Here is a 23,407-nt window from a genome sequence, read left to right on the forward strand (position 1 = left end):
CAAAGAACTTGGCATACTGTAAGCATGTATTTAACCACAAAGAGATTATGTGCCAAAACATCTTCAGAATTGGGTCCATAAGTCTAACCTACAAGAGGGCTTAATGTAAAAACATTTTCTTTATCCCTTCTGACTCCATTATCTTCCTCTCACTTTCCTCTTTTTCCATTTCCATTTGGTCAACTTGTCTCAGTTACCAAATGTGATTTATAAATGAATTTGTACAGCCAAATTGCTGCTATCTCCTGTGAGTAGCCTCTGAAGCAAAAGATTGGCTGTTAGAACAATATATCTAATTTGCCCCGCTCTCCCCTGTTTTCACCCTGGTATCAGCATGCAACGCTAACCAAGGATTAGGAAGAGGTAGTGTATGACCCGGTTACAGCTTGAAGTCAAAGGTCAGCCTGTTCCCCACTGCCACCACCTTACATCAAGGGATTGGGTTTTTTAATACTGTTTTGAACTCCAAGCTCTTTCACCCCTAGTTTGTCTTGTCTCTCTGCACAAAACGAAGCATAACATGACCCCCCTCTGAACTGACAACTTTCAGTATTACAACACAATAAATAATGCTGTATTTCTGGAATAAGTTTGAAATAGAGACATAGGAATAATTTTTCATAAAGATTAAGAGCTCCTACTGTATTCTTAAAATCGAAAAGATGCTAAAGAAAACATTTTGTTCAAGCTCTCAATCTCTAGAAAAAAGATGATAGAATCATAGAATCATTAAGGTTGGAAAAGACCTCTAAGATCATCGAGTCCAACCATCAACCCAACACCACCATGCCCACTAAACCATGTCCCTAAGCGCCTCATTCTACACGTCTTTTAAATACTTGCAGGGATGGTGACTCTACCACTTCCCTGGGCAGCCTGTTCCAAGGCCTGACCACTCTTTCAGTAAAGAAGTTTTTCCTAATGTCCCGTCTAAACCTCCCTTGGCGCAACTTGAGGCCATTTCCTCTCGTCCTATCGCTGGTTACTTGGGAGAAGAGACCAACCCCCACCTCGCTACAACCTCCTTTCAGGTAGTTGTAGAGCGCGATGAGGTCTCCCCTCAGCCTCCTCTTCTCCAGGCTAAACAGCCCCAGTTCCCTCAGCCGCTCCTCATCAGACTTGTGCTCCAGGCCCTTCACCAGCTTCGTTGCCCTTCTCTGGACACGCTCCAGCACTTCCAGATGAAGCTCAGAAATTCCATGACATAAATACAACCTATTTAACCATATAGGGAGGGTGGGTAAGACCCCCTTTTTGGTTCCCATTCCTCTCTTCAGCAAAAGGGAGCTGGCACATTATACAGCCCCAGAAGCCTTGCACCTGGAATAAAGCAGACAGCCAGCATTGTCTTGGAGGAAGACATGTGTTAGGGTACTTACTGATGCCACCTCTTGAAGCCAGGAGAGGAGAGCAGCAGCAATAGGCGGCTGCAAGATGTCCACATAACATCACGGCCCCTTGCACCTAGAATAAAGCAGACATCTCAGCCAGCATTGTCTTGGAGGAAGACATGTGTTAGGGTACTTACTGATGCCACCTCTTGAAGCCAGGAGAGGAGAGCAGCAGCAATAGGTGGCTGCAAGATGTCCACATAACATCACGGCCCACAGAGCAGCACAGAGCTGCAGGGAACCCTAGATCAGTTCCACCTGGCACCTCCGCAGGTACTGCGGTGAGGAATGAGCAATTTCAGATACCTTAGCATTTTCCTGCTCTGGGAAGAAAACATGCAGTAGACATTTTAATGAGGTAGTAAAGATTTTCACCTTCCACACAACCGTTTTCTACAAATTATGACTATTCTCCCCAGTATTTGCTTCTCTGATTTTCTTCTGGCAATATAATCCACACAGAAAATTATCTGAGCTCTTTAGCTGAAAGATACTGACTTATTTATTTTACCTCAATGCTAAAGTATTCAGAGGATACCATCTAGCTTTTGAATGTTCCCGTACTGTAAGTGATTTGCCTTTGCTCACATTAAAATGTTTCTCATTCTAAAGACTATGCAGCACTCTAAAATGTGACAGACTCATTGGCTTGCAAATCTTTCCTTTATGCTTGGGAAATTTTATTATTATTACAGTAATGTAGCTGAGATGAGGGCCCCATTGTGTGTACTCCTTAAATAATGAACAGGGACCTGAGGCACGGGGAAATTAAACAAGTTGATGGAGGTCAGGCAAAGGTTAGGATTGCTGGAACTACAGCCACCGTTTGAGACAAGGCCACCCTTTTTCTCTGCCAGTCTTTGCTGTGGTGTCAAACTGCACTGAAACTAGAGACAAAACAACCGATCCACATCTTTTAAGAAAAAGGGACCACTTATGCCAGCCATACAGCAGAAATACGAGAAAAACGAGACAAATGCACACACTAGTCCAGTAGAGACTAGATAGGCATGGCCCCACATCCCTGTTCTTCCAGGCTCTGCCCCAGCTATTACTTTATCGTGCCAGAATAAGTATGAATTCAAGCTGCCCAGTAAGGAAGCTGGCTGGCAATTCACAGCAGACATTTCCATTGGTGGATCTGACTTCATTCATTTAAAATGGGAAATAAATCTTGTGGTGTCACAAATTTGCTGGCAGTATCAAGAAAAAACATGTTTGATTTTTGTAATTGAGAAGGGTTAAGAATGGGGACTACTTATTCAGTGGGTGGTTAAAAGATATTAAAGGGATTTTACATTTATTTTTAAAGTGCAAATCTGATGGCAATTCTGACTTGGGTATTGAATACTGTAGCACAAAGAAGGGATTTTTCACAATAAGCAAACTGGCCTTCTAACAACAGTGATCCATTGAAAAAGGAAACTGAATCCTCTCTGCACCTGCAAGTGATACTGGGATTTGATTTTCCTCTTCAACTTTGGAGTTACCCATTGAGCGATATTCTACACATTGAGAAAAAGTTGATATACTTTGGATATAGAGTTATATAGTGTTTGCAAAACAAAGATATAGCTTTACTAACTACAGGCCAACCAACACTATGTCTAAGCTAGGTTGTGAGGAAGCAAGAGCAGGAGTTACAATCACGCTAAAGCCAGTGCAGATTTCCCCACACACCAACACTTTCCTACAGAAACAGGCTTCCAACTCTGCCACATCTGGAAATCTTTTAATACTGACAAAGGCAGCTCGCAGGAATAATGTTCCAGAGTCACACTTTTTGTAAGGAAAATTTCAATCCTTATTTTAATACTTAATTACGGAATTTCAAACATTGTCTTTCTAGTTTTCAAGTTCCATTCCTGATAGCATGAGTTCTTTTGTCCAACTTTGAGTTCTTTCACCAAGATGCTTCAGCAGAAAAGCAGCCTTTTACTGCAGAAACTGAAAGACAAAGAATTTTACACGTATCATCTGTGAGAGATGTAGATTGCGTGTCGCGTTTCTGAACTCTAATAGCTCAGGAATGAAATTCATACAAAATTATCTCTTTGTTTCTGTTGCTAATTCAGCTACAAAAACCTGAGAACCCCAGCAGCTTTAGCAATTCCTTTGCTTCTCGGGAAGATCGTTTCAGCAAAGCAGCGACAGTCTTGCAATGGATCCTAAACCACCCAAAACATGTAAAGTCCCACACATTAAACTATGCTAATACACCACAGTCTACAACGCGTATACCGTATAGTTAGACTCTACCAACAGTACAGTAAAAGGCAATTAGAAGAGAAGCAATGCCATCCCAACAACCAGTAAGCGTATACAGTATATATAAATAAAATCTTATCCAGTTTCCACTGTGGTGAGTAGCCACACATTCATGAATTTAGATGGAAACATCTTTAGACATTATTTAAAGGTATAACAAACTTGGAATCATCATCCCCCCCCGCAAAAAAAAAAAACAAACACCAAACAACAAAACCCCACAAGACTAACACTCACCACTTTGGATAATTTTCAGAGGTCAAGAAAACAAATGTAAAGGCCAAGTTTTTCATTCATTTCTACCACATTGTTCCCCTCCAAATAGCTTTTTGGAAATACAGAAGTGACGAGAAGTTTTGCCTGCAAGGCACACAAGTAGCAGAAGGTACAGGTTTTGAATTAGCTTTTAACAAGTCAGAAAACCCACAAAGCTGCCAACTCCTCAAATTTAGTTCCGGGTACTTGATTCAGAGAGACCGACTATCTAGAGATGAACAGAAGCAACAGTAGTTTGCAGCTGGACCATTCCCCTAGGAAAATCCATTTACTTTAGGCATTTTTGATGATGAACTTTTCCACTTGTTCCTAAAATTAGGCTCAAAGGACAGTGACTAATAGCTTGGAGAAGAACCGAAATTGGAGCTTGCAGTCTGAACACACAAAATGAAGCCCAATGACTGCTACTATGAAAATAAATGGCAGTGTGTAGGTGTACCTTGTACAAATGAACTCCATCCATTTTAAGCAGCCTCAAAGGCTACAGGAAGAGTCTGGAAACAAATAAAAAGTCTGTGCTGAAAGTTATGCCCCTGAGCTAAGGCTGTTGCCTTCACAGAACTGCTACAGGCAGAGCGGGGACGCAAGTGGACTCTCTGGGCCACCTGCCCTCAACCCTAGACCCAGAGACCACAAGTGCTTGTTCTAAACTCAAGAGCTATACCGAGACACAAATTTGTGGCCTGTAGAAATAAATAAAGATTTTGTACCAAAATAATTAAAGAGTCGGGAAGGTTTGCACCTGATTCTTCTTACATTTTAGAATTGCAATTTATATAAAACGTGGAGGAAGGCGCGGTAACTGCTCATTGACTGTTTCAAGAATTGGGTAAACAAAGCAGTATCGGCTCAGATTGGGGGGGCTGTTGGTTTTCTCTCCCGTAAAGACAGCATGAGAACACCGAGCCTGTCCCGCTGGGCTCAGCGTCCTTGCAGGTGAAACACTGCTACAAGGTTAGACATCACACTTGACACCTCAGTAAATGAGAACTGGCCAAATGGCAGGTTTGATCTCCAATTATTCCAGTGCATCAGCCTTGCTGTTTAATTTGGGTCCAACAGACACGATTACAACAAGTTTTTTTGCACCTCAGCTGTATTTTTCTTATGCATTACTCTGCTAATGCAAGTTGCTTCTGTATATTGGCAGAGAATTACAGAAGCATTATTGCATGTTCATGAGAAAAAGCTCCAAACAGAAAGAGGTCAACAGGTTGAACTTCACTTACTTTAGCATCGTCAGCAGTTGTTATTGCTTGTGTTTCATGATATAAAGGTCTCTTCTTACGCTGGAAGGAAGAAAAACCCCACATACTTAGCTTTTGTGTCTTGGTAATGCGGACATTCATTTTCTCTTTGAAAAGAGCATCTCAGTTCTCATTCAGGTTTTTCTGACAGAAAATATCGACTTGCGCAAGGTTTTACTCTTAAACGTTTGCTTTGGTTTTGATACTTAAAACCGTGTAAAAAATGCAAGTAAAACTCAGCTCCAATTATATTTTCCTTTGCCCCTTAAACTTCGTAATTCTTATCAAATAGACATAGATAGGATTTTCCCCCCCACTATCCGCAGCAACCAAGGCTCTTTGTGAGGCTTCAGAGGAACCTGCGTTAAATTTGACTTTGACAAGACTCTGATCAGCAGCACGGCTCCCTAAATACGGGTGTTAGGTTAACCGATCACAGTTTGTCTACAGCTGTAGTGTCACATGCACGGGAATTGTACTTAGATACAGCTATTGCAGAGACTGTCTAGATTCACAGGAAGCCTACAGCTAGGATTGAGTTTTGCTTCTTAACCTTCATAGGCAGTATTTATTATCCTTACAGCATTACATCCTTGATAGGAATTTCTGATCTCCCATTCCAAACCACTTAAGAAAATTGTTTGTCATTCATTAAGCAGATGAAGAAAACCACACAAAATTATTAATACCACATGGCTATGCAAACAGCAGTGAAAAATGGTTACCACATTTTCCTCGATAAGCAAGGCAAAATTCTTCCAATTAACATTTTAATTAGAAAATTCACTTACCATGAAAGTGTCCTGCATTTTCTTAAAGGTTGTAACTCAGTCTGCTTTCAAATTCCACCACAACATTTTTCACTGTGGCTCTATAAGAGTTCAGATACCCAGCAGCAAAAAGGGAGTTTAAGTGAATTCTACTTGTAGCTCATATTTGATTCTCTTTATTTTAAAACTTCAGGCATTCAGGCTTCTATTTCACCCATCACTCATCCTTGGAGACTAATGCAGCTTTGGGGAAAAAAGCAATTACCTACTGTGAAAAGTGTAATAGTTACAATTACAAAATAATAAAATGTCAAAGACATCTAATTTAGATATAGGGTTTTAAACTTTTTAGTTCAGTGAAATACCACAAAATATTCTCTAAAATTATTATATCCATCAGGTACAATGACCCCTTTGACTGTGGTACCAAATGCAAATTCACAAACATTTACACAGCAGATCTGAGTGTGCATTAGAAATCAGCAACTGAAAATCTATTTTGCTTACCTTGTCACCAGCAATGTGTTACTTAGTGCCGTAATTCCCTTTCCTTCTTCAATACACTTCGTAAGTAGGAGTAGGGTCCCTAGGGTAAAAAGAGCTTAACATCCACCACAACGCTCAGTCTTTTGCTTCCCTTCTTCTTGGTGCTCACAAGTGTCACAGTCCCTGACAGTCCTCACAAAAACAACTGAACTTCCTTCGACGGCCTTCTCCTGAATCTTTAATAGCAAGAAACAAATTCCAAATGAATAGCAATAGCAAAGTCTACCCAGAGACAAACTTTTAACCGGAATTTTCTGACCAAACTAATCTTTACCCAACAATGCACTTTTTCTGGAACAGTAGACTCCGAAATTGCAAATTCTCACTGCATATGCTGCCAGGTAAAGTCTTACTGATCTTAACACAGTTTGACCTGTGATAAAAAGCACTGCAGGGTGGCAGAAAAGGGGAGGAGATTAAACCCTTTATCCTATAACTGTATACTCTGATAGTGTTCAGGTATCGTTATCACAGTCTGAGCTTTTTATGAGTGCAATGCAGGCACAAACAATTCTTGCACCTCAGATGTTCCCAAGCTGCACTCCTCATCCTTACAACGGCCATTAAAATGCCATATACTTGCACAGTTCTTGCAAAAAGAGTTATGAAGACGACATGCAATAATGCTAAATTAGAGAAGAGAATCACATGTGATCATCTAGGAATGAATCCTGGTGTAAATGCCTAACGAAGAGCTTTTCTCCCCCACACTACCCGAGTCCTTGGCATGACAATGCGCTGCCTGCAGACCCTGCAGCACGTTCTGCCTCCTGAGCTGTTACAGCAGCCGCATCTGAGTGACAGCGAAGGAGGAAAAGGCACAAATTAAGAAGTTATGGAGAAGATGCTCGTGCCATCCAGTAAGACAATTGCTATGCGTTGTACCTAGTCAGAAGCATTTTGCGTGGTCTCAGAAATCACGCACTATGTCTACAAAATCATAACCAAGCTGTGAGGCAGGAGAGTGATAGAGAAGCTAAGGGACATCACCTCCACAGAAATCTCTAGACAAACCAAACCCCCATCCTCCACCTTGGAGACACCATCTCCAATGAATTTTGTTGCAAAATTCAAGTTTGTATTACAAGCATGAGGAAAAAATTATCATCTCAGCCTCAAAGGAGTAAATTTAGCATTGCCTGTACCTCTACCCTTTTAGAGAGGACCAAAACCTTGGGATTGTGTATCTTTAAAAAGTGAAGCCCAAGATGGTATGCAATTCATCCTGAGACTAAGTGAAAAAGAAGGAAAAAGAACAATTGGTTGTGGACAAGGTTAGTGAATTCTCCATCATAAATTAAATTTATGCAGCATATTAAACTTCAATATTTGAAGGTGCTTTTTTTTCTTTCAGACTGTTTTAAAATGACATCTAACAAGAGGAATGAGGACAAAGCAGCTGGCTTTAAAATAGAACTTGACAGATTTATGACCAACATTATATAGTACTTTTTAACTTCTACAACAGAAAGCCAAACTTGATGACCCAGGAGCATCTTTTCAGTCCTACTTTTTAGCACTAAGGTTGCTGCTGGGAAGTGGTTCTGTTCCTGAAGCACATTTCCTGCTAGTCTCTTGAAAGCAACATCTGCCCAGAAGAGTACGAGGAAAACCAAAACAGTGGAGCGAAAAATGACAAAGTGAACAAATGCACTGAATCATTATGCAAAGCTAGAGGAGTTCCCACAGCTCACAAGCAGAAACTGCCTGCAAAACCTCTTCCAGAGGGCACTGGTTAGTCCTGTGGGAAGATGAGCCAGACCGAGCATGGCAAAGCAATATTCTCAAGCAGAACAGCTAGTGCCTCCTCCAAAGGTAAGTGATAATCCCTGCTGTGCCAAATGTGGTTGTGAGTATCTCACACATTAAGTCACATTTATTTTATCTCCCCTTCATACTGGAATAATCTAAAACTTTGATTTGTGGGAAGCTTGTCTAGATAACTTTTTCGTTCCCCACGCAATTCAGAGAAGCACACACAGTTTCTTTGTAAAATAAAGAGATCAGATAACACCTGCAGAATCAGTAAGGCATGTCTTCCCTTGACATACAGTGAAAGATCTGAAAAGAACATTAAGAAGGAACATTTCAGCGGTAATCTAGATGAGATTATATGAAGAGATAATGCTTAATCAAGACTGATACTATCTCATTTTACTGTCTGGATAAATAAAAATTCTGACACCAGAACACTGTGAAACTTCATACTTACCACTTTACGTCAACTCAAGATAGAGCTTAAATTGAGCTGGGCACCTGGCACATCTTACAGACTTTTAAACAAAACTTTTTATTGGTATTAAAACAAGAAGCTTCTAAACAGAAATAAGTCAATCTAAGCTTTTCTTCATTTCTTTATAGGCTGAGAAAGATCAAAACAAGTGATTAAGACATTTCCTTGCTTCAGTAACAAATATACAAAGTTTTATTTTATTAGATTGGTTTTGTGTTTGTTAACATTATTGTATCAATTATAACCCACATTCACAGCAGAAATTTTCTAACAGCATTTTGCAACGCTAACTGCTGTATTAGGAATCCTTAAGAGAAATTTATCTTTAGCTACTCAGGTAACTTGAATAATAAAGTGCAAAACCACAATAAAATTTGACAGACATATGCCCCAGCTCATATTCAGTGGAAAATAAAGTTTGTAAGACCACTAGATATGGATTCACTGCACACAATAGAAAAGTGTCACCTGAAGACATCAGTTTTCAAATTTTCCCATTACCAGACATTGATTACAATGAATCGTTTTCCACTATTTTTAAGGGTAACAAAAAGAAATCACAAGAAGGTTACAAATAAAACAAAACATATTGGCCAGACTACCTAAAGCCTAGCCCTATACTTGGTACCTTTTACCCAATAAAGGTTTTAAGAAGAACTGATGAACAGGAACAGTTCATGTCTTCATAGCCTCTTTGATCTTTAACTTCACGGAATCAATTAGCAGGACCTAACACAGCATCTTGTTTGGGACCCAAGTCATAAACTTTTTTATTTTTTTTAATACACCTGCAGACATAAACATAATTCAACTAATAAGGATTGCCAACACTAGCTACTGTCTCTCTCAACCCAAGAAGATAGAAAAATCTCATAATTTTAGTGGAATTAAGTCCAATTCACAAAGTATAACCCAAGCTTTCATGTCTCTCCTTACAGTCACTGGTGCAGTCTCCCCAAGTACCAACCACTCCTTTCAAGACAAATGAAGTATCAGAAGCTCTGGGTGCCTTTCCCTTTCTTCTACCTAATTAGTTTTCATTAAGCCCTTTGGTGCTACGCCGTAAGTTAACATCATCTGCAAGGAAGACTACTCAACCTTTTTACTCACAGGCTTCAAAAATGCAAATTAAATATTACTCTAAATTAGTCAGGCTGCCTCCTTTGTAACTGCTAACATTGCTTCCCTTCTACCACTTTCCAAGAAATAAGTTTAGCATGCTAAGGTTTAATAAATAACAAAAAGTTTTAACTATAAATTGTTTATCCCTTTGTCATGTTACTAAGCTCAATTTGCTAGTAAACACAAAACACCACTGTCAAAACAGAAAACAGCCTGAACAGCAAGCTTTAAGGACCATGTCCTGTTTATAGCTTTATGTAACCAAGAAATTCACAACATACATTCCAAGAACTCATTTTTACATAATACTCTCCTTCACATTGTTATCTTTCACTACAATCAGTACTTTCATCAAGGAAACATTTCCATGCACAGATATACAGCAGAACATCCAGTGCTATTTTGGAGGGCTGCAGATATCATTTTCTCCTTTTAGATTATTTAAGCAGATAACCAAATTCAAAGACCCAGCTGTTGAACTCTAGATAAGGCACTTGCCCCAAATGAGCAATACGGCACCAGGCCAGTGTGCAAGAAAAGTCTGGCTGTACCCTTTCTTCATCATTTATACCTAAACAAGGAATAGTTCTGTAGCAATTGTGCTCTTTCAGTCTGAAGTGATCCTCCTGCAACAGCTTGTGCAGCTTTATAAACTGCTTCACATTCTTCCCTAAACTTACTAGTTATGGCCATGTAAATATTTTGAAGACTTGTAGAAGTTTATTCTATAACAATTCTATTTCAAAACAAACTCAAGGTGCACTTCAAAGGGGCATGCAAGATATTCATTACAACAACTTGTGAAATATTGCCATGAAATCACAAGGATAATACTTGAATCTGTCCATCAGCAGTTCTTAACCATCCACACAGACAAGTTTTTTCAATCGAGGTCTCACATGATTTCAGTCCCTGAAAAAAATAGTTGCCTTATGGCATGCATAGTATCACTATTGCTACCTGGAAGAGTTCTATCTTCTCTCCTCCTCCCTCCCAAAAGGTACCAATATAAAACCCACTTATCTTAATATTTTAAATTCACCCTTTGCTGCATAGTCAGCTGCATATATTTAAAGTAATCCTCTGCTCAAAACCTTGGAGTATGCTAGGAGTAAAACCTGTTAACTTACCACTAACAGAAGTTAAGAAAGAAGTGAGATACAGTTTCTATCAAAAGCAAAAGCACATCTCACTTCTGGAGTTCTTTATTATTTTGTCAAAGACATTTTAATAGAATTATTCTGGTATTCTGGTCTGGTATTAGATCACAGCCAAAATCTCAGCTTTAAGGAAAAAACCTCATTTTATACTGTTTTGAACTGCCAGTAGCTTTAAGCACCCAAATAATTTTAATTTTTCCATTTAATGAATGTTCTGCAGTTTTAGAAAGATGAGTTATGCATTTTTGTTCACATACAAAAAGACAGTCTAACAGATGTAAACTATTTATTGAATATTTGCCACCAATATTGTTAAATACATAATCTTGCAGTTTTCCGCTTTCAAGTTAAAATGTCAGAAACAGAACACCAAATATTTACAATTCTTATAAGGAATGTTACATAATGACACATTAAGGCGTAAATTCTTTTGGCTTATAATTCTGAAAAGAATGATAATAGCAAAAAGTGATGCAAAATCTTCATTGTGAGATTATGATTAAGCTACAATGTTTTACAAAAATATGGTGTAAGATGGCAATAATCCCATTCAAAATCCTGCATTAGGCCCCTCAAGAGGGGCTGATAATTTATACAGTCAAAACTTTAAAATTTACATATAAAGGTACCCTATCCACCATTGAAAAGTACAACTCTCAACATATACAGTTTTCAGGCCACAGTTTTGAAGGTCTGGAGTATCAAGTTGGTTTGATGAATTAGTCGGTTGGCACTTATGAACACATTTATTGCCCTGTTAAAAGAGAAAGATACTGCTTCAGACTTTTTTAGAAACATGTCATTCAATAAATACAGCATTAAGTTTGGGCAACTAAATATATTGGCATCTAAGCTCTGCAAATTGGAAGCATATTGATGTTCTACCATATCGTGATCTACCTGAAACTTACTGCTGGCAAACAGATAGTTTTTCTAGTGTTAGCTATGCAAATAAGTCTATGTTTATTGGCAGAACTTAAAGACTTTGGCTCTCAATCATCATTGACACCTCAATCATTTAATTCTGGCGTTTTAGCTAACGAAGAAAGAGTGGAGCAGATGATCATTAAACGCCTGTTCTTTTCAAAGCTGAACATTGCATCCCCCAGTAATTTCAGAACTCGCAACTTTTTCCTCAAGAAATACTAAGCATGCACGCATATAGAAGCAACATACTATTTTAGTTATCTTTTTGTTAAGAAAGAGGTGTGGGGTCACTGAGTTTTTCAGCTCAGTAATGACATCTGTGAGCATGACTTTTGTTTAGTGCTGTTACCTTCTGGTGGGAGCAGGGTATCTTATTCAATATGCAGTTCAGACAGATTTAAGTTACTTCTGATTCCACAAGCATACGAAATACAAGCCTTACCTGGGATTTCTTGCAATATTGGTAACACTTAACACACTTTAAGCTTATGCCCACAATACACAGCACAGCATTCACTTCACATAGGTCTCTTTCAGTATGGTTGGGGTACATGCACAACACATACAACTCTTAAAAAGTCAAATAGTTTTCTAATCAACTAAGACTGTTTAGACCTAGTTCATGTGAAAACTTACCTACACATCTCTTCAGTAATCATAAAGCTACCAAGGTCTAAATTTCCTCATTTTGGTATCATAACCAAATTTAGCCCCAATTTCGGTAAGAGGAGGAAAAAAAAAAAGAATGCTTTGATAGGAGCAAGGTAGTATTCACAGCTGGTCTCAAAACTTCTCTCTCCTTTAGTAATGCACCATCCCCTGAGTGCTTTTAGTCTTTGCCAAGCTCAACAAGACCAGACATGAAAGTTAGTTCTCATCTTTAAAACAGTGGCACACAGAACACTTTGGCACTGTCAAAACCTGAGCGGGATACACTCATCATCTGAAACAGTCACGACAGTGAAATATATAAGAATAGTGACTTCAAAACCCAAGGTGAAGACCTGAAAAAAGCCTCGGTTTGAAGGCTAAAATGTTCAAATACAAAAAGATTAATCAGCTGAGTAATTCCAAATACTGTGAAGCACTATAAGGAGCTATGAAGAAAGGCCAAGAAAAATGTAAATCAAAGAAAACACTACACAAATGTTTAGTGTTTGCAAATGATATTTCAAATAGGTAGACTAATTTTTTCAATAAAGCATTCATAACATTTTTGTCCTTGTATATACACTGAAAAAACCCCACAAGGCCATGAAATTTAACTTCACATATTCAAATTCAAAGCTAATACTGCACATGGGTGTTGTATGGTGGTGCATTTAACAGACTTCCCTTTCCTCAAAGGCATTACAAAAGGAATAAAAGTATTTTAAAGCAGCCATGATGGTCTGAGGACACAGGTGAGGAAAAAAATTAGGCAAGTCCTGAATAAAGTAGCTTATGCCCAAAACCTTGTCTTATTTTCCCGCTAGTCAACAAGACCTTTCATTACGTAAAATGTTACTACAAAAACATACTTACTTTCCATCTTTAAAATAGGTTTTCAGAGTATCACTGAAACTTTTGGAGTATTTTACAAACTCTTTCTTTTGGTGCTCAAGTGCCTAAGAAACAAAAAGACCAGGAACAGAGTCTTAGTTCACATATTGTTTAGTACAGTCAGAATCTTGATGTTAAAGTGAGAAGAAGATTGGCTAACACTATGTACGTATAGGAATTTTGATTTTTTTAGAAGACATGCAGAAAAATCACCCTCTTCCTATAAAACTGCTGAGACCTACCACACAACAATCCTTTAACAATGTTGTTGAAGTATTATGTCATTGACCAGTTAAGCTCTCCTATTCATCCTTTTATCAAAAGGATGTGTTTCTTCCCTTACTATTAAAAATATTGTATAAAAAGAGTTATTGCACATACCCGCCGGTTCTGGTATTGGTATTTCTTGAAGACATTATTTACTGTGTCGAGAAGTTCCTTTATTGCACTCGCGATGTCCCTATTTGGCAATAAAAAGATAGTTGTAATATCCTTAAGCTATCCTATTTAAATGTTGGAATTTAATCCCCTTCTAGTAGTCAAATACTTCTTAAAACAGTCTCTACAGAATAAGTGTCAGGCAGGATATAGGGAGACCAAATGCAAAGAGCTAGACCAGTGACACGAGAATTCAAACTAGGAATCAGCAAGTGAAGTTCGGTTTAGTAATGGGGCTCTCGTTAAAAATCCTCAACCCTGTCCGCTCATTTATAAGCGAGGATCAGGCTCCTTTACAGTGGGAAGAGTGTTGCTAGCATCTTCTACAGCATTTGAACATTCAAATTTAAATACAAAGTTCGACCCCTCAATCTGCAGAAAAATACATAATACAGTACTTACTTGATTGTCTGAAGAAACCTCACTCTGTCATTGATCTCATCAGGAATCTTACTAAGAATCTGTTTAAGTGCTCGTGCCTTTTCATTAAGATCTTGGAATTCTGGTTCTGGTCTTTCAATCATATACTCTAACAAGAACAACATATTCAAAAGTACCATTAGTTTTCCCTCAAGTCTCTAGTGACAGCTAAAAACCACTACTTCACAAAATGCAGCAGTATTGCCACGTTATGTTTGAAGGTGAACAGCACAAAAATAGCCATGACCAGAAAACTGCAGTGAATACACTCTGCATCAACAGAAACACAGTGCAACAATAATCTTTATTACTGCAAGTTGGAAAAAGAGCCCATCTTACTTTATTTAAGCGAGACACTGAAGACACTACACTAATCAAATACAGTATTAAAGTAACTTAAAGCCTACTGTATGCTCCCCTTCTCTGACAGTATAACTACTGCTTTTAATTTGGAGAAAAGGAAGGTGAGTATTATACTCCATATATGCTTTTTTTCTGGTTGTTAGCATTGCAAAAGGTAAACTATGCATCCACATAAACATTCATTTTCTTTCTCTCTCTTATTAGTCAGGTATGTTTTTTAGGGAGATTTAACTTCTCCAAAAGAGGCATTCAGAAAATATACCATCCTGAAAAAAAATCTATTAAGAAACAAATAACTTCTAAATAGGCATAGAGAAATGCACGTTCTTAGTTAATAGTGTAATTAAAAATACACTTATCCAACACAAGAGATAAAATATTACCTTCTACATCATCAGCTGCCATACGCAGAAGAGACTCTGTGAAGTTCACATCCACGCTTTTTTTCTCCAGAATTTTCATAATGATATCCTGTGTAAGACCTGGATTTTCTTTTTCAGCCTGCATGGCAAAGAAAATTTTTATTCTTAAATATGCAAGGCCTGAATATTGCAAGCACAAAGGCAGATTTTCATGTAACTTCCTTCACACACTGCAGGAGTTTGCTAGAAATTTTAAAAGTCTAATGGCTTTAGACTAGCAGATTACACTGAAAACCGTTCTTCCACTACAACATCCATTCTTCTTGGATTAATCAGTGATTTTGTATAAACAACTTTTCCAATATGCCTTTCCACTCATTTCATTTTGAGTAAGAAAGTTTTTCATGAAATTCAATATTCTGTTATATTTTCATAAACACTAAACCTTGAGACAAAGATTGTATCCACTGGGATTTAATTCACTCAAACACAGGTGCTACTCCCCCATCTTCCACATGACAGTCTATAAATGTGCTTCTTGTGAATCACATCATATGCTCAAACATCATCTTGGAATTGCTTTTTCAGAAAAAAAAACATTTGATTGATGACATATCTAAGTAAAGCTAAGCTAGACTTCCTTTGGAGGTATTCACATTACCTGTGCTGCTGTCAAAAAATTATGCTGTGTTGAATAAGAACGAGGGTGTGCGGTTTTTTAGCTAGCACTACCATTTCTACCAATATCTCCATTTTTACATTATTTGCATTCAGCTTAGCTCCTTACCGCCAGTCGTAAAAACATTTAACTTATACGAGCTCTAGTTGAGACCTAAGACTGTCTAGGTACACTTAGATTTAAGTGTAGAAACAGGGAAGTATTGCTTAGTTGCACAGCTCACATGTTAAGATATGTCATGCCTACAATTATTTTTGTTTAAAGAATTTCAAAAGATCACCACTTCAGTAAAGCAGTATAAAGGAATATCTGTATTTTCATTCTTTAGGAATATAACAGAAAAGTTAGAAGTTAACAGTTTCCATTTACTGCTGGATGCAAATACAAACATTGAACTTATCCTCATCCACAAAAAAATCCCATTACCATTCACTTTGTAAACCATTTTCAAAGTCTGCTACATGCCTGTTTCTCATGAGCACCTATTCTACATAATCTTGTCATACTTAGACTAAGTTTATTATCTTATTACCTTCACTGACCTCATTTAAGCTTTTGTACTACATGGACAAGACAAGATTCTGTTTGTTTAAAATTGCTCAATATGCTTGTATCATTCAGATTTCTACTCATAACATTTGCAGACATCTCAAACTTACAGTCCATGCAATTGTCCACTTTATTTTTAGACTGTTGGATCAAGGATGCAGTCTTCAAATACAAAGACACAAGAAAACAAGACAGCTCACTTTTTAGCTTCATCGTATATGGTTTATCTTTTAAACAATCATTCTTCGATACAAGTTACTTCTCACCTTAATAAAAGCTGCTCTCAGTGTCTGTGCTGCAGATAGATTTACTCTTTCTAGCTGCAATAAAAGTTTAGAATTATTAGCAATTCTAATGTTATCAGAACAAAACAAGTCAAGTACTCATGCCTTGCCTTATATAGCATAATGAAAAAGGAAATTGACAGAAGCATTCAAATTACTGGTCTCATTTGAAGGAGAGATACTATAAAGTCTGATCCCAAAGGAAAGACCTTCCCCCCAATATAAAAACATTAAAATCAAACATGTCACTGGACATATTTTGCATTTATCCAGCCTATAGCAGAAATCTGATAGAAGCTTTTAAGAACATCTTGACCATCTCTGATACTCGCAGAAAAACAAATATCCTATTAAATTATAGCCATTAGCAGTAAAATTAAAATATATCAAGCTGTTCACAGGAACATGTTCAACTGAACATTACTTCCTGCCTTAGAAATGCAGGACCTAGCATTTTTGTGAAAATCCTCTGTAAAAGGTAAGAAAAAAGATCAGGGCCAAGACAACTAGCAATCTTTGACGAGCATGAAATTGTATTTATGGAAAGAAGGGTAAAACAACGCATAGAAAGAAGATGGTATTAGACACAAAGCTTTCCCAATGAAGATGAGCAACCTGTTACTGTGATCATACTTCCCAATGTAAAGGGGATTATTACATTCAAAAGCAAAATGTAGCTTACCTCATTAAAGACAGGGTACATAACAGCATAAAGAGGCATGGAAACCATAGAAGTGGTCTCTGCTTCATTCTTCATCTCTTCCATTGTCATCCTCATTCAAAGACCCACTTCTCAAGGAAAACACTATAGAAGCAAAGAACTCCGCATTCACTGGAACGTTTCTTCTTTTTCCTCGTTGTGCAAGAATACTTGAAGAACTCGAAAAATATATTGTCCTTAGGTCGTGCGAGGAAAAAAAAAAAACAAAAAACCACAATTATGAATGCTCAGGACTGACAGGTTCTAAAAATGAAAAGGCACAGAACAACATTAGTTCGTTACTGCCTAGAAACTAGGAATTACTTATGACATGAGTTCAGTAAATATGGAATGACTACGTCCTGTAACTTCAAAATCCTAAGTGAAATCTGTTACGCGAACAGATATTTTGAAGAATAAGGTACTACCAAAAATGTTTTATTTCAAGTTCTTATAGAATTAATTTTCCTGAAAGAAGTGATTTTATTTGATGTGTATTACAAAAATCTTGCCACCCCTCATAAGCAGCAGCATAAGATTCCTGACAACTCACACGTATAAAAAGCTTGAAAAGCATTACATGCTGTAAACCCAAAACCCATACAGATGCATTATGACAATTAACATTACCTATAAGTACTCCATATTTTTGCATATTCATCAAGCTGTGATTCTGCTGGAGATCAGTGCCTACTTTCTGCCCATTTGAATTCCAAATGCTACATCTTTTTTTTATATAAGCAGAAGTCTTAAGTCATGTTTCCACTCAGGGTGTGTCAACAGCTATGGTAACTCAATGGAAAATTATTGTTCCAGTAACTGAATCTAGGTTTTGGAAGTTCTCCACCCAGTCCAGCTCATCATATCCAACACAGGGTGATCATTGCTCAGACCTTGAAATTATGTGGAAAAGAAAAAACGTCACCCTACAATTCATAAGAAGTCTTTGTTACAGCCTGCTATATTTTCTGTTCATAAGATTCTTTTAAAATATTTTATATAACTGAGTTTAAAGACCTAAAGTCCAAGTTAGAAATAAAGATACACAGAAAGAAATTCAGAGGTTTAAGTTTTAGATTTGCTTGGAGTCTTTAATGCACTAGAGGAGATTTTTTCCTACTAACAAGCTTCAGACATCAGGCATTTGAACATTCGTGTACTGATTTTATTCACATTTTAGTAAAAAGTGAAAAAAGTTAGATTTTAGGAATAGCAAAAGCTACTACAGTAATCAATATCACTACCCAATAGTTGGAACAGGTTAAAAAATGCCAAGATATTTCTTTAAGCTATGTTCCTCATTATGCTCTGCACTGGCTAAAAATCTTCAAGCTGTTTAAACAGAAGAACACACATTCTTTTTTGCCCAGGGCAGGTATATAGTAGTTTAGCTATAATTATACAACTGAAATTTGTTATTGATTCCAGTAAGCACAGAGAAGAACTTGGATGACTACAAATACCATGCATGTCTCATCTGAGCATGTGATTAGGTAGCACGAATATACCCAAAAGTGAGAAAACAAGTGAAGAACTGGTCACACTACAGAAACAGCCAACCATTAAAACATGATTTAAAGAAAAATTAAACACGAATAGAGTAACAAGCAACAGCTCTTTATACAAGTCTTCTGACATGGATTACTTATTGCAAAATCTCATCTTTGTTTCTCTTACTGTTCCAACCCTTCAATGTGACATATGTGAGCAGATTCCTATAGCGACAGAACAGGATTACCGAGACTTTAAAAAGGGGCCTATATAGATGAGATATGTCCACATGGATGGAATTGCAAAAATCAGGACTCTCACATTTTTATCACCTACTCAGATATTTTACAGCTGTCAAGAGCATGGGAGAATACAAGCATATATTCATCATTCCTCAAAAAGTTGAATATCTTTAAAGAACTTGTTTCAGAGTTAAATAAATTCATGCAAGGTCTCCCCACATGGGGGGGAAGGGAACTTGTCTAAACAAGTTTTCACTCACAACTGCAAGTACAAGCTGTCCCATTTATTATACATGCATATTCCCTCCACTAAAGACTCTGGCATGTAAAGGGCAGAGTGGATGGAGAGCTCTTTGTTTTACTGTTTAATTCTGTGTTTCTGGAAGTTCAGTAAAAATACACACTCATGCAAGATACTACACTAACAAGCACCACTGAAAACAGCATTCATAGATTAGTCTACTGCAAGTTTTTATCCAGAGTACTGTATTCTCAAAAGAATAAGTTTTTAAAGCAGTTAAATCAGGTCATCGAACATTGTTCTAGTCTACCCAGAAGACTTTTGATTATAGAAAGAAGAGAAAAAAGGACAAAATAACCATTAGATATAATTACTTTGTTTTTATGGGTTAGCAGTATCCACGAAGAAAAGGAAATACTAACTGAAATGATGGATTTTTATGATGATGAAAACCTATTACACTGTGGACTACCATGAAGAACTCATTTTCTCCTGAAGAGCCATAAGCTATTGTTACTAATCCACAGTACAGTTAAACCCCCCGTATAAAAAAAATTATACGCCATCTATTACCTCTTTACTAGACACTGACAGTCTCCAAACAAAATACAAAACCTTGGATTTATATTAACACAAAGGATACAACTGTTGCGACTGAAGACAAGAGCTAGATTTAAATATACATGCACACAAGAAATACGTAAGAACATCGAATACTTTTGTTGCCAACATATGAAAAGAAATATATTCAATATATCACACTGGTAGTTCATTATTCCAGAAATCTTTCCATTTTCCAGAAGATACAATGCTAGGTAGTGTCATGCTGTCATGCAAGTATCTGACTGCTAACATTGCCACACTATTCGTCTTTGCAGCTAGGGATCAACTTCTTCACATCTTTCAGATATAACTTAGATGCACTGCAGTCTTTGCTAGTGTTAAATAGCAGGGATAAAAATCTTCACAAAAACCTCAATTATTTGCATTACAGAAAGACAGTTTGTCATAGCTGCACTAAACCACAGACAAATATCTTTGAAGAAGGTCTCAGTCCTGATAATAGACCAAATCCCCATGAAAACTGAAGTTTCTGTTCTAGTATTTAGACAAATTATTAGAAAGTCCACTAGCCTTCAAAATGGCCTGACTAAAGCCAAAGTTTAATGCACATTGTCATGCAGCGACTAGGAGCTTTCAGTATTTCTTTTGGTACGTGATCAAAAGCAGCCATCTGCATAGCTGCCAAGCTTTATGGCAACATTGCCTTTGAAAAGCTTAACTTCAGTTCACTACAATCTCAAAAGAATCTTTTATCTGAGATGAGTTTACACTAGTTTCATTTGTTAATGGTTTTTTTTACATTCTCAAAAAAATGGAATAAGATTCCATGAGAAAGTGATTTATTAGAACAGCACAACGTAGTCGCATAGTTCAGAAAATCCTGGCAAATTGCTGTAAGATGCAAAAAAGGTGTTACTTAGCTAGCAAACTTGTTAATTGTTCTGTGGGGGAAGACAAGGAGAAGATAGTAGGATATGCTGTCTGGAATAGACAGACTGCCAAATATTAATCTGCATGCAAGCCTGGTCTTTTTTGTTACAGTGATCCCACAGATTCAACTCTGTGTATGTGTAATTGGAAGTCATGCTTCATGCTACATCGTCAGATGAAATCAACCATCATAGAGAATGTACAGAATGATATAGGGAATTTAAAGAGAATCTAAATTTGAGAACTGTGCTAAGACGCCAGCTAATACAATCCTGCTGCTCAGTCTTAAACCATCAAACACATCAAGCTGCATTCCAAGAGATGTACTAACATGGAGTATATACCTTCACTGTCAGTACAAATCTTACATTCTAACCTTTAAGTTACAGCACTAAAATATTATCCCAGCTATACAGCAAACACTGAGAAAACTGGTACACTTTAGATGAGGAACAAATTTGGAAGGATTCTTTGATAGATGTATTCCCCCATATCCATCCAATGACATTTTAAATTATTCAACTGAAATGTATCAGAAGAAAACTACATTAAGATAAACTTCCTGTAAGCCAAAAACAGTAAATAGCAAAAAACCCCACACTTCCCAAAATGTACAACTACTGTTACGGTATCTAAGGTGATAATTTGCTTTCTCTGATCTGTGTCATTTACTGACAGACTTTTGGTCATGCACTAAAATCAAGTAACAGAACTGCAGAGCTACTTAATAAGAATATAACCATCAGAGTGCAGTAATCTTCCCCAAACCCACATCTGCTCACTGGCCAGCGTGAAAATAAGCAAGGTATCCATGAAAGAAAGGTGTTTGTTAAACACTACCTTTTGAAAGAGTGTTTAAAGAGAAGAGAGCACACTCTCATGATTACAACTTTTAAAGAGTTTTAAAACAACAGAAATATTAGGTATCAGCTGGCAGGATTTCAATCTTCAGTTATGTCATCAGTAGATCTACCCATACACTAATGTTGTTTCTATTCCCTTCTCCAGGCTCCATCTACCTTTAGGTCGGGAAAACTTTAAGCACTTAGTCATTAATACTCTTTTTTAGAAAAGAGAAATAAGGCCTGAGGCAGTGACCTACCAGAATGATTATTTCAATGGCTGGCTTCTAGCAAAAATTACCGCTCTATTCCTGCTAGAAAAGGCTATCCTTACTGCCAAGAAGTTCTGCTCCACTTTTTGCAGTGAGGATTCAAGAAGAGGTTTTACCTTTAACCTGATCTGAGACCCCTGAGCTACCAGAAAAACTAATTTAAGTTCAGGAAGAAAGTGGGGGAAGGAAAACAGCAGCATGAATTCTATCCTGAATTCAGAGGCAAAGAGCTTGGCTCCTATTTGTAAGACCAGTGTGCATGGGAGGAGGGAGTTTAGGTAATTTACTAATTACAGTTGCAAATTTTACAGAAGAAAAAAAAAATTGCCGAGTATGCTCTTTTAACTCTATGCATACCCCACGCATAGCTTGGTAATTAAGTTTCCCTTATTAATGGTCACTTAAATAAAAAAAAAAAAACCCACACTCCTTTTCCTTGTCAGATGGTAATTAACTGCCAGGTCTGTATTTCAGTTATAGACTGTAATTATTTCCCATTGTATAACTTAGACTATATGGTACAAAGCTTAAAGGCTTTGTGCTTCAGATACAGAACTACTTTCCTTCTTTTTAAAACTGAGGTGACTTCATGACAGCATGGTTGAATTAATTGGAATTGGCATACAGATCAACTGCTACAATAACAACCTCTGTATTTTAAAATCAGTAAAGATAACAAGAAACTTAAAAAAAACCCTCATACACCCAGCAGTTTCACTGAAGAGTTAACAAAAGGAATGTCACCAGAAAATAGCATTGAAGTTTTAAAAGTATGCTTAAATGCCTCTCACTAGAATAGAGATACATAGTTTTTAAACATCTCCCCACACATGTTATAGCCACTTACAGTTGAGTTCACTCTGACAAAGCATAACTGCTTATGCATTTAATTATTGTAAGAGCAATTCGTATGACTAATTCAGAAACCACACAAACTTGCAATAAACCCAAGATGTCTATTTTTAGAATCATATCAACTTTAAAAAAAAAAAACAAAAACAAAACCCAAAATCCAAGCCTACTCTGAAGTCAGGCTTACAACTAGTTCATATTCTTTTGCAATCCTGAACTTCAAAATGGAAGTGATTGTCTGTCCTAATACACCCAGCCTTTGTGTCTGCCTACCACATGAGAAACCATAGCCTCCTGGACTGTGCCCCAATTTCACTAGTTAGCAACATTAACATTATTATACAGTATAACTGAAACAGGTCATGGTTCTTAGCATATATAATCACAACAACATATCCCTGTTTCTCTCTGGGAATGTGAAAGTAAAGCTATTACTCTATCAAACCCTAACAGGTAAGACACAGTTTCAAACGCACAAATACATTCCAACAAGTAAACACATACCAGAGAGCAATTAGTTCCTCTGATAAGAGGAACAGCACAAACCTGGCCCCGGTATGTGTAAGCTACAGGAAAGGAACCAACCAAACTCCCCAGTTAAGTAAGCAGTTCACTGGGACTCCCAGGCGCTGACCGTCCCCCCAGACTGCTCAGTTACCCGCAGGAGCACAGCCCGGGGTATCTGCTCTCCCTGCC

The 23,407-nt window shown here is 37.4% G+C and overlaps 1 protein-coding gene across 1 annotated transcript; it reads right to left on the reverse strand.

The window, feature by feature from the left end:
• Positions 1–11,286: 11,286 nt before the first annotated feature.
• Positions 11,287–17,482, reverse strand: PDCD10 (programmed cell death 10). The gene is made up of 7 exons (XM_009585989.1): positions 17,260–17,482; positions 16,560–16,613; positions 15,087–15,204; positions 14,323–14,449; positions 13,864–13,942; positions 13,465–13,547; positions 11,287–11,767 (listed from the first exon to the last, which is right to left on the reverse strand). The coding sequence occupies exons 1-7, from the start codon at positions 17,353–17,355 to the stop codon at positions 11,686–11,688; spliced, it is 639 nt and encodes a 212-aa protein (XP_009584284.1). The 5' UTR covers positions 17,356–17,482; the 3' UTR covers positions 11,287–11,685.
• Positions 17,483–23,407: the final 5,925 nt, after the last annotated feature.

Source organism: Fulmarus glacialis, unplaced genomic scaffold (genome assembly GCF_000690835.1).
Source record: "Fulmarus glacialis isolate BGI_N327 unplaced genomic scaffold, ASM69083v1 scaffold6229, whole genome shotgun sequence".
NCBI classification, from domain to species: Eukaryota; Metazoa; Chordata; class Aves; order Procellariiformes; family Procellariidae; genus Fulmarus; species Fulmarus glacialis.

Excerpts from the sequence above, each read along its gene's own strand:
- PDCD10 (XM_009585989.1), bottom strand. The coding sequence starts at position 17,355 with ATGAGGATGACAATGGAAGAGATGAAGAATGAAGCAGAGACCACTTCT. Across the intron at positions 13,548-13,863 it reads ACCAATACCAGAACCGGCGG|GCACTTGAGCACCAAAAGAA; the intron begins GTATGTGCAATA and ends TTTGTTTCTTAG. Across the intron at positions 11,768-13,464 it reads ACCTATTTTAAAGATGGAAA|GGCAATAAATGTGTTCATAA; the intron begins GTAAGTATGTTT and ends CTCTTTTAACAG.